Here is an 11,484-nt window from a genome sequence, read left to right on the forward strand (position 1 = left end):
ACATAGCACAGCCCTTTCGAACAGGAAAGAAAAAGGCTCTCAGGAAAGACTCCCCTCGGGATGGGATCGCTTGTAAAGATGAAGCCGCCATCTTGGTGAGAGGAGATCTGACGTGTGGGCGCCGCCATCTTGGGGAGGGGACTCTGAGGGTGGGCGCTGCCATCTTGGGGAGGAGACACATGAGGGGAGAGCGCCGCCATCTTGGGGAGGGACACATGAGGGGAGGGCATCAGGTTCTTTATTTATGTTTATTTATGGTTTTAACGGGACCGGCAGAGCTCCACGCAGATAGCGGCAAATTGCTGCGCCAGCGATACTAAAAACATCTCTGTGCCGGCGGACACTGGCGGAAGCTGCCCCTTGCCGCCACCACTTCCGGGTGAGCGCGGTAACCCCGCCCCCTGACCCCAGTCATTTCCTTTCCAGCGGCGGCCGCCGGAGCAGACGGGCAGGTGAGCGCGGCGTTGCGGTGTATCCGCCGCCATCCTCTCTCCTCCGGTTCGCCGCGCCGTCCCTGCTCGTCTCCCGCCTTCCCCGGCTCGGGGCTGCGTGGAGCAGCGCGCTCAGTACCGGCGAAGCGGGGCCGGCCGAGCGCGGCGTTAGGCCTCAGGCGAGCCTGGAGCTGGCGTAGCTGTGTGCCCGGAAGGGGCCGGCATCCCATCGGGGGCAGGGGGCGGCCGGACAGAAGCGGGTTCCTCGCTCTGAAGATTGTCCTGGTTTGAGGCGGTGGCTCAGCGTTTGCTTTGATTGGTTAGCGAGGTGGATATTACTGAGTTCTATGGATGCGTGAGCTTCAGGTTTAGTTCAGGATAGTAGTTGTGGAGCCTTTCACTATGCGTGTCAGAAAGGGAATGCAGCTTTGTTGGAGTGGCTGTGTAGGCCCCGATTTAACAATCAGGTTTAAGTGCTGCTCTCTATAGATAGAGAACCGTCAGGCTGGAACTTTGGGATAAAAGTAGGTCGTGCTTTGAGCTGATTTCCTTAATAACATCGTTACATTTTTGTCCTGGTAGAAGGCCTCAGAGCTTGTTTTTGACAACAGAGTATAGTAGGAGTAGATGTGTAGGCACCTATTCAAAAACTTTGGCATGCCACGTTTGCCAGCCTCTACATTAGTGAAGTCTTCAGAGGCAGAAGCACCACTTGAGCTAGACCCAGTGGTGTGGTTAGGTGGCTTATTACACATAAGAGCCCCTGATGGTACTCAAAAGCTCTGGAGAGCAAGAGAGCTTTGTGATGGTGTCTGGATCTGTAATAAATGTTTTGTTGTGTGTGGTCTTGACTTCCATTAAGTCAAGTAAATGAGTGAGGGGAAGTCCCCAGTGGTGCTGGTCATCATGGAAAGGGTTTCCTCATGCTCTGCTGCTGTAGTACATGCAGAAAACAGCTGAGATAAAGCAAGTCTTAGTTCCCTCTGTGAAGTGCAGCCCTGCTAAGCAGTTGTGTGCTACATCTTACCGGTATACAGGAAAGATGCAAATGTGAAATATTTCTGCTTTTTGTTCAGAAATGGCACCTCGTAAGGGCAAGGAGAAGAAGGAAGAGCAGGTCATCAGCTTGGGACCTCAGGTTGCTGAAGGCGAAAATGTGTTTGGTGTCTGCCATATCTTTGCTTCCTTCAATGATACTTTTGTCCATGTGACTGATCTCTCTGGCAAGTGAGTATTGCACACTGGTCACCTTACTGCGTACCTGGCTCCTTCACTTTTGAAAAGAAAAATTACATTTTACAAGAACGTCTGCAGAAATAGGTACCTGGTTCTGTCAGTACCTGGAGGCTGTTTTGCAGGAAGGAAAGGGGGACTGCTTCTTTTCTGAATAGGTTCTTTTCTTTCTGCAGGGAAACCATCTGCCGTGTGACTGGTGGCATGAAGGTGAAGGCTGACAGAGATGAATCTTCTCCCTATGCAGCTATGCTGGCAGCCCAGGATGTCGCCCAGAGGTGCAAGGAGCTGGGCATCACTGCTCTGCACATCAAGCTGCGGGCTACTGGTGGGAATAGGTATGTCAGTGAGTGAGTTTGGTTTTGGAACTAGGCTAGATTACATCTGATCATCCTGTGGTCCTTCTGTTCTTGCACTGCCAAGTTGGCAGTGTAAATGTGCCCCGTGAGTTTGGCTTTGACACAGGGTGTCTCACACTGTTTAGTGTCTGGCTGACATTGCTTTTCACTGAGCATCTGGAATCTGTTCTGAAGTGGCATCTTCAGTTGGTTGGATTTGGGTGTGCTGTTATTTGTTTGTGGCAGTGGAAAGGGAGATGCTTTTAAACTTGAGGATATGTTACCATAGAGTGACAATAAAGTGTGCCTGACAGCGTGTGAATAGTTTGGGTCTGGAAGAGGAAGAAAGTGAATTTGGTATTTTGGAGTGGGGGAAGTGATTTTTTTTTTTTTTTCTTTTAATGTCAGTTATTTGTTAGTTATGATTATTAGTTGTGATTCTTTTCTCTAGGACCAAGACTCCAGGTCCTGGTGCCCAGTCAGCTCTGAGAGCTCTGGCCCGATCTGGGATGAAGATCGGCCGCATTGGTGAGTAATGGAGGGTGTGATACGTAGGCACTCGTGTCTCTGTGTGTCACTGTAAAGCCTTGCTGCTCTGTAAAGCTCTTGAGGGACTGTTAAGCAGAAGGAGCTCTGTGGGCATATATTCCATAGGATTGTTGTGCTTGGTGTCACAGGTTGACTTGGGGCTGTTCTGCTTAGCCTTTGTCGGATGCTGTTGTAGGCGTAATTCAGTGTAAGCAAACGCATCTCCTGTAAGTGAAGGTTAACCAGAAGGTGGCGTCAGTTGACTCCAGATACCCAGCTTGTGGCTGCACAATAACCTCAGCTGTACACTGAGATGGTGGTGGGCCTCTGATGTAACTTTATTCTTTTCCAGAGCAGCAGTTTAGTTACCCAGAGGTATTGTGCTGGTCCTGGTTTAAGACTGTGACTCAGAAATAACTGAGTTCCTCGAACTATTTGAGGGAGATCACCAAACCCTGTAGGGAAGTTGTAAGGCACAGTAGCATTGGCTGCCCTTAAAATTACATCATGCACAAACTTTTTCTTTAGAAACGCTGTGGCTTCTTCATTTAACTGATTTGGGAGATGGGGATGTTTGCATCCTAGGCATTAAAAGCCTTGGGGTTGAACTCATTTGGTGAGTTCACAGATGTCCTGCCTCCTCCAGACCGTTCTGCAGTGACAGGCTGCTCGAGGTGACTGCGTGGGTCGTGTGGGTTTGCCCAGTTGGTTTCTTGGAGTACCTCTGTCAGGTAACAGAGGGTTGTTTTGTTTTTTTTTCTCCCACAGAGGATGTCACCCCCATCCCCTCTGACAGTACTCGCAGAAAGGGTGGTCGCCGTGGACGTCGTCTGTAAACAGTGCTGCACCTTTTGTCATTAAAGCTCTCTTATAAACTTCGTCTGTGCGTTTGCTTACTGAATGCTGCTTGGAGGTTGAGCAGCTTTAGTTTGATTACATCCACAAACAGCTTATTCTGAATTGCCCTCTGAAGTGGGGCTTCCTGTCTGTGGTGAGGTTGTTAGTCCTGCCATAACAGAGTGCTGTGTGAATACACAGTAGGAAGGCACTGGCATTAGTGCTCTCAGCTCTGCTGTTTGTATGCTTATGCTTCCAGATGTGTTTAAGAAAAGTGACTTCACTTCCTGGTCCTGCCCTGCTTCATGCACTAATGTTTACTTTCCACTAAATGTGCTGCCATCATCTGGGATTAATTAATGTCCTTTTCCACCTTTTTTAAAAGTGCTTTCCCTGGCTCGCCATGATTTGAAATCACTTGTTTTTGGTGTTTCTTTGGCTATAGTAGGATTTTGTACAAAGGGAAGACGTACTGGCATGTGGTATTTGAGAAGTACAGCTTCAGATAACTGAGTTTGTTTATGCTTGTAGCATCAAGCTGACAGCTAAAATAGATTCTGCCTTTCAAGGGAGCTGAAACGATCAAAATTTCCCCCAAGAAATGATGACTTCAGCCCTCGTACAGAAGTGCCTGCTTTGACGTGGGTCAGCCTTGTGCTGTGCAGTTGCTGGGCAATGCAGTGTGCAGTAGGTGGTTCAGGTGCTCGTCATCATCTTCCTCCTCTGTAATTCCACGCTTCTCAGTGGGACTCTGGCTCAGCAGGGAGTGAGTGAGCTCACCCAGCTCTTGTGAGGTGGTTGTGCAGAAATGCTTGTGGTTGGGTTTAAGTGATGGTATTTATCAGGATTGAGGAGCTTGGGATTCTAGCGCAGCTCCATGGCAGGTGAGCCTCAAGATCTCAGATCTGAGAACTTCACTGCTTTGTCGTAGGTTCTTTCCAACACCTTTGCAGCTCAAAATACTTCATGGGATTCCTTTACCTACCCGCCTTCCTCGTTAGCAGGAAGGGTGCTGTGACTAGCAGCTTTGTTGTGTTCTCAAAGCAGGCTCTGTTCTAGCAGAGCTGCCCAGCCTGAATGAGATCCAGGGTGTGTTGCTCCTGTCAAGGCTCGTCTCCAGCTCGAGCTCTAGCTCCCATGCTGTGAAAGGGGATGTATTTCACAGCGGAGGAAACGAGACCGATGTGAAGCCATGGCGCGTCTTAGTTTTCATAGCCAGAACTACTTGGATGTTTGTGGTTTCTGAGTTAGTCGTGATCTTCTAGAGGTGTCCCTGCTGTGGAAAAGAAAGCTGTGCCTGTGAGCGAGCTAACCAGGGTTGGGTTTTCTGCAGGCTGTTGCTTAATACATGACTTCCCCTTTTTGTGGAAAAAAAGTCTTTGCCTGGGCTCGTGTTCCCAAGCCAGCATTTCTCTTGGCGCAGCCATCGTGTTTTATTTGTAATTTTATATGTGGCTGTGGAAAGCTTTAGAAATCAACTTCCCTTTCTCTCTTAAAAGTGCATTATTGCAGCTATGTAAACAGCTATTTTCCTGTATTTGAAATGTTCTTTAAACTTTGCACTGAGAAAGTGCTGAAAAACCAAGAGGAGTTGAGCCAGTGTGGGGCTGAGTACAGCCCGGTGCTGCGGAGGGAGCAGGGCTGTGTTACTGCTAGCACAGCTCTGTTCATGGTGCCTTTTCACAGTTAAACCTTGTTCTGGTGCTACTTTGTTAATGGGGCCACTTCACCGGGTGTCTCTTTGGGTAAGGCTCTTGGGGAATGTAAATGGGAGGCAGGCAGGAGTGCCGATCTCTTGGTGCAGGCAGCTTTCTCAGCCAGCTGTGCTGCCCGCGAGATGAGGAATGTCAGGCTGAGACGTTCTGATGCGCTGCTGAAGGTCTCTACAAATTAACAGACTTTCTGAAGGCAGAGCTGACATTCTGTGATTGATTCCAGCTCCCTGCTGCTCAGTGGGTCTGTGAGGAGCAGCTGGAAACCATGGCAGAGCACAACCACCGTGTCACATCTAATTGACCCCTGCAGGCCCAGAAAAAGAAAGGCGTCTGGTTCTTTGGTGCTTGGAGGGCACGTGAGGGGAAGCAGCTCTGTCTGCACGGCTGATCCCTCCCACGCAGAGGCTCAGGGCTGATGGGCAGTGTCCCGTGTAACTTTCCTTTACTCACAGAGCAAACTGCTGAAGAAACAGCGTAGCTCTTATGTCAAACCCAAGGCAGGGTGAGTCCAGACCTAACGCCCCTCTTGGGGTTGCGTTTCCTCCCTGCAGGAAGGTTTGCTCTGGCTCACACAGGTGTTGAAGCTTTGCCCCCTGCAGGAAGGCGATGTGCTTTGTTGGCCCTTCATCCCCAATAGTAGGAGCTCTGCAGGGTCTGTAGCAGCCTGAGCGGCTCTCACCTCCCCCCCCCCCCCCCCCCCCCTGCTGCTTGTTGCAGCCTCGGTGCTGGGCCGTGGGCAGGGCATTCCCACTGTGCCAAACGTAACGCAGGGGTTGGGGGCTGAATGGCAAAATGTGACTCTGTGAAAACTGCTGTTATTTCTCTGCTGGTGTGACGTCTTTAGAAACAGCTTCATAGATTGGTGTAAGAACTCCCAGGGAGAAATGGTGAGTGAGGAAGAGAAGGGCACAGCCATGCGGTGGTGGGAGCACACAGGGACGCCTCGGGCCTCCTGGAGAGGAAGGCTCACTTGGCTGGCCAGTAGGGCTCAGCTCTGTGGGTTCTGCCTCTTCCTGCCTCAGCAGAGCTGCTGCAGCCATGCGTGGTGCTGCCAGCCCTGCAAAAACACCCCAGAGCACGAGCTGATCACTGATACGCATGGCAGTGTGGGTCTGTGGTCTGTGAATGCTGTGGCTTTGGCTCTGCAGCATGCTCCGTGTCGCTTTGCAGGGCGACGAGTCCTGCATGTTGCCAGGAACGTGCTGCTGTGGCTGACTTGCAGAACAGAGGCTGTGGAGTGCAGGCTTTGCCTGGTAACACGTGACGACAGGCAAATGCCCCCAAGGTTATTTCCTCCTCCGTGCCTGGAAGAATTGCTGTGCTCAGGTCAAGCCCTGTGGGTGACATGCAAGTCTCAACTCAGCCATAAGACTGCTCCTTATCCCAGATATTTGGGAGGCTTGGTTTGTCCTAAAAAGACAGCTGATTCCCCCTGTACATAGCAGCATGATGTCCATGGGCAGCATAAATCAGCTGTGCTGACTGCTGCATGGCTGGAGCCTTAGTTGGGAGCAGTGTTGGGCTCAGCTCCTAGGTGCCTGTGAGCAGGACAGAGACACGACTCTGTCTGCTCTGCGGATGAGAGGTCCCACAGTGCTGGATGCAGGTGCTGCCATGGGGTGCAGGAAACAGTGAAGAAAGAGGAACAGTGGTGCAAAGGTCAGTATCTTCCTGGGAAAGCCATTGACTTACTGACATAAATTTTAAATGCCACAGCCTTGTGCAGAGATGTCTTCAAAAAAACCCAAAAGAGAAAAACTTGCCCAGAGCAGAGGTCGGTGAAATCCGTGCTGCTTTCACTTGCTGAGTTCCCCTTTGCTTTTCTTGGCACCCCTTGGGCCAAGGTTGTCTGGGGGCTCACAGCCCTCTCTCCTTGCAAGGAGCTGAGCGTCAGCCAGAACTGTGCAAACTCTGTGCCCCAGCTGCTGGCTGGGCGAGGGAGGGCTGGAAATGGCACAGGGCAGTTTTATGGGCTTTTTTTGTTTTTAAACGCTGAGGGTGTGTTGCTGGTTTTGAAGATGTGAGCTGTTAATGCCTTCAGAACAGGGTGCAGAGGTGTCTTGTGTGGGTCCCTGCCCCATTCTTTGTGGATGAGTCTCTGTTCCTCAAGCAGGTTTCAGCCAACAAGGCGTCTCTTTGCTGAGCAACCCCTGCAGGTGCAGGAGCTCCTGTGCTGCCCCAGGGAAGAGGATTGATTTGCTCAAGAAGCCTTCTTGTGCCTGCTCCAGCCTTAAAACTTCATGGAGCGGAGCCGGGCAGTGTGCCCGCTAACCGGTGACACCAGCAGATGCTTCCCATGACACAGGCAGCAGACCACAGCGCGGCAGCAGCAGTGCTCGGGATGGGACCTGGCATCAACTGTGGACCAGAGACGTTCGGCACAGAACTCTGCCTGGCAACAGGTGATGCAGGGCCAGCAGCCAATGGGGCTTTTTTTTTGTCCCTCTCCCAGGGGGTGGCAGGGCGGGGGGTGCTTAGTTGGGGTATTTCCAGCAGCAGTTTGTGGGGCTCTCATTTCCCCATCGGGCAGCAGTGGTGCAACCATGGCTGAGGAGCAGCGAGACCTCATCTCCTCCGATAGCAGCAGTGGGGTGCTCCCTGTTGGGAACAACGAGAGGTGCCACCACAGGGATATGGGTGGCGGGAGTGGGGAGCACACAGTGTGACTGTGGGGTGGAGGAGTTGTGCTGCGTGGGGCTGAGAGTGGGTACTGTGTGGCTGTGGGGTTGAGGGGGTCGCAGAGTGGCTGTGGGGTGGTTGGGGCATGGCGTGGCTGTGGGGTGGGCAGGTTCGTGTCACGGTTATGGGGTGCATGGGGGATCACTCAGCACGGATGTGGGGCAGATATGCTCGTGTTGTGGTTATGAGTGGGTGGGGGGCACAGCCCAACTGATGGACTGCAAGCTTGGCTGTATGGAGTGGGTGGGGATGCAGCATGGCTGCAGGGTCCTGCTGGAATGCTACAGCACCCCCGTGTCCCAGTCACCCTCTGTGTCCCAAACTCTTTGTGCTGGGTGTGGGGGTGGTGGGGGGGGGGGCCCACCTCGAACACTTCCAGCCAATCAAAAATCCCAGCAGCACTGACATCATCAGTCTCTGGGCAGACAGGCTGGCAGCATGGCCAGGTCCAGACTCTGCCGGGCAGCACCTGTAGGTGCCTTATTCCATAGTGCAGGGCTGGCTCCCGGGGGCAGGACACAGCTCAGAGCCACGCCAAGGAGACATTTTCTATTTCCTTTGCCTTTCTTTGGTGTCCATGTGCAATTGCACCCTTCAGCCCTGCGCACGTGGCCGAGCCCCTCTGCTCACAGCTGTGGTTTCGGTTCCCAGTGCGTGGCAGCCACCCAAGCGCTGATGTCACGCTCATCGTTTAGAAGAGATTTGTGTTTCTCTGGGTGCGCTGCTCGGAGCAGTCTGGGTTCAGTGGCACCGTGGGGCTTGGGGACCACAGGGCACCTTGTTTTGGTGTTTGGCCCCACAAGAGCTCCCTCTCCTGTCCTGCAGGTCCACCCTCGGCCGCAGAACCGCGCTGTCGGCGGTGTCCATCCTGGTGGCCCTGCTGATCGCTGGCCAGGCCGTCACTGTCTACTATGTGTACCAGCAGAGCGGGCAGATCAGCAAGCTGACCAAGACCTCGCAGAGCCTGAAGCTGGAGTCGCTGCAGAGGAGGATGCCCACCAGTCAGTAGCATCATCAGGGCTGGGGATGGGCGCTGGGTCCTGCTAGACCACCAACCCCAGGACATACTGAGGGCTTGGTGGAAGCCAGAGCTACCCTGCTTGGCCGTGCCCCTCACACTGTTCTGTCCTTGGCAGGCACCCAGCCAGCAAACAAGATGGCGATGTCCATGATGAACGTGCCTATGGCCATGAAGGTGCTGCCTCTTGCCCCCTCTGTTGGTAACATGGTAAGAGGTGCCCCCTCAGCAAGGGGTTGGAACAGGATCAGGATGGCCTGTGAGGTCCCTTCCAACCCAACCATTCTGTGATTTTTCTCTGCAGCCCATGGAGGCCATGAAACCCCGCAGCAACAAGACTGAGGATCAAGTCAGGCACCTGCTGCTGGTAAGCTCTTCCACCCACCTGAGCTCCACAGCTGCCCTCTGCTCTGCAGGAGATAATGAGACTGCATGCTTTGAGCTCCCTGGGGCTCCGTGCTGGTAGAGTTCTGGTCCCAGCAGTGCTTGTACAAGCAGTGCTCCCTCCTGCCTTATCTCCTTGTTTTCCTTTGCCATCTCTCACTGCAATATTCACTCTGTAGAAAGCAGACCCCAGGAAGACATTCCCAGAGCTGAATGATGACATGCTGGGCAACATGAAGCGTCTGAAGAAGACCATGAGTGCTATGGACTGGCAGGTGAGTGCTGGTTCTCTCCTACCCCTCCCTTCCAGGAGTGAGTCCTGTTGGCGCTTGGTGGGCCGGTTGCCTGCTGGGCTCAGGACCTCTCCATATTCACCCTCTGCTTCCCTTTCCTCAGGATTTTGAGGCCTGGATGCACAAGTGGCTGCTCTTTGAAATGGCCAAAGGCCCTGAGGTGGAGGAGAAGAATGCAATGCCAGCAGAGAAAGGTATCAGGGTGTGGGTGCTGCAGGTCAGGGCTGAGACTTTGGGAGCAGTGTACTCCCACAGCAGTGACACTGCTGTCCCCTGCCCTCTTTAGGGCCTCTTCTTCCTTGAGCCTCCTGCTGGAGGCCTTTGGAAACAGCCATGTCCCAAAATCCAAAGCACCAGTTCCAACCCTCTCTGTCACTATCACCCTTCGGGGAGATCGTTACCCTTGGCTCTCATTAAGGTAGATGGGTTTCCTTGGGGAAATCCAATGAAGTGACACTCCTGAGCAAAGCTGGTTTCCCTAATAGGATCTTCCACGTGCCCTGAGGTCCCAGGTGCTCACCCTGTCCCGTTTGTTTTTATTACCCTAGTGCAAACTAAGTGCCAGGCAGAGGCCAGTTTCGGTGGTGTCCATCCGGGTCGCTTCCGCCCCGAATGCGATGAGAACGGCGACTACCTGCCCAAGCAGTGCTTTGCCAGCATAGGCTACTGCTGGTGCTGCTACAAAAATGGCACCAGGATTGAGGGCACTGTCACCCGGGGAGAGCTGGACTGCTCGGGTAGGTGGCAGGAGGAGCAACAGGCAGGGAGAGAAGGGGCCCAGGGCTGGGGCAACTGAGAGCCAAGGAGGGGGCAAAATTGACCGCTCACCATCCTGGGTGAGGTGAGGGATGAGGCCGTGGCACTGAGCTGCTGCTGTCCTTTTGCAGCACCCACCCCGACAGAGCCTGAGGAGATGATCTTCTCCGGGGTGGACATGCTGAAAGGTAAGAAGCCCTGGGACTGATGTGCTGCAGGGGGTTGGAGGAGCTCTGCTCTGCCAGTTCCCCACAGCAGGGCTGCTGGCAGCACGCTGATACAGGGGCACAAGGCCCTCTGGACTCAGAGCCAGCTGGTGACTCCCTCCTCTCTTCCCTTCAAAGCCAAGTAGAAGAGGACGCCTGTGGATGCCCATCCAGCCTTCAGCATCTCAGCCCACCTTTTTTGCTCCATTTTTCTGCTCTTACCTTGCTTTCCCAAAGACAATTAGAGCTCCTGCCCTGACCTCAGTTACATCCTTTCCCCTGCTGCAGGACAGGACCTGGGGTGGACCCCAGTTGGTTGGGGCTGCAGTGTGACTGCTCCATTTACTGACCCGGGGGGTAGAGCTGGAAAATGATTTCGGCTCTGGCAGCCCCAGTTGTTTTTGCTGTTGGGATGTGAGCTGCAACTGGCACTGTGTGAGGGGCACCACCTGGCTCCCAGCCTTCTCCTGTTCCCCCCAGGACACCTCTCCCAGCAATGCAGAGATCACCCCTGCTGAAGAATGAGCCACTAATGCTTTCTTTCACTGAACAAACATTAAAAGCAGCAAAAGAACCTCCCTGAGCTTATCTAACCCCTGTAGGTTGGAGCCCTGTTAAGAGTACTAAACCTTTAAACCTTCCTTCATCTTTCTTGGGTTTTATTTCTGTTTTTTTTGAAGACTGTAGTAGAGATAGATGCTCAACTTTCATCTGAGGAACAGCCACAGGGGGCAGCAAAGGGAAGAGGAGCTCACCTTGGAGGGAGGGGGTGTTTGAGTTTTTCTGCACATATCCAATACTTCCTTTACAAATGAAATCAGAAACTAATTATTTCAAATAAACTTTTCAATATGAAAGCCTTGTAAGCAACTCAAGTGGTGCAGTAATGCCAACTGGGTTGCAACCATTAAAAATAAATTCAATTTCAGGGGGAAAAAAAGAAAGAAAAGGGAAGAAAACTGCTGAGCTCTGCATTCCTGTTCCTTACCATGCTACTAGCCCTAGCCAGAAGGGTCTGCTCCCTCTTCTTCCTCACCACTGACATTGCAGAAAGCAATTCAGTTCC

At 52.8% G+C, this 11,484-nt stretch overlaps 2 protein-coding genes across 3 annotated transcripts; both read left to right on the forward strand.

The window, feature by feature from the left end:
• Positions 1–348: 348 nt before the first annotated feature.
• Positions 349–3,409, forward strand: RPS14 (ribosomal protein S14). The gene is made up of 5 exons (XM_042826117.1): positions 349–452; positions 1,508–1,658; positions 1,841–2,002; positions 2,454–2,530; positions 3,299–3,409. Exons 2-5 carry the CDS (start codon positions 1,510–1,512, stop codon positions 3,364–3,366), a joined length of 456 nt encoding a protein of 151 aa, XP_042682051.1. The 5' UTR covers positions 349–452; positions 1,508–1,509; the 3' UTR covers positions 3,367–3,409.
• Positions 3,410–7,568: 4,159 nt separating this feature from the next.
• On the forward strand, positions 7,569–11,059 carry CD74 (CD74 molecule). 2 transcript variants are annotated; one of them, XM_042826115.1, is made up of 9 exons: positions 7,569–7,699; positions 8,587–8,762; positions 8,898–8,989; positions 9,084–9,146; positions 9,343–9,438; positions 9,560–9,650; positions 10,005–10,193; positions 10,344–10,400; positions 10,557–11,059. In XM_042826115.1, exons 1-9 carry the CDS (start codon positions 7,626–7,628, stop codon positions 10,562–10,564), a joined length of 846 nt encoding a protein of 281 aa, XP_042682049.1. In that variant the 5' UTR covers positions 7,569–7,625; the 3' UTR covers positions 10,565–11,059. The 2 variants fall into 2 exon arrangements, with proteins under 2 accessions (XP_042682049.1, XP_042682050.1); XM_042826116.1 differs by lacking the exon at positions 10,005–10,193 and having other exon boundaries at positions 7,575–7,699.
• Positions 11,060–11,484: the final 425 nt, after the last annotated feature.

Source organism: Centrocercus urophasianus, unplaced genomic scaffold (assembly GCF_019232065.1).
Source record: "Centrocercus urophasianus isolate 14NV4802_14NV808 unplaced genomic scaffold, USGS_Curo_1.0 seq_26, whole genome shotgun sequence".
Classification (NCBI taxonomy): domain Eukaryota; kingdom Metazoa; phylum Chordata; class Aves; order Galliformes; family Phasianidae; genus Centrocercus; species Centrocercus urophasianus.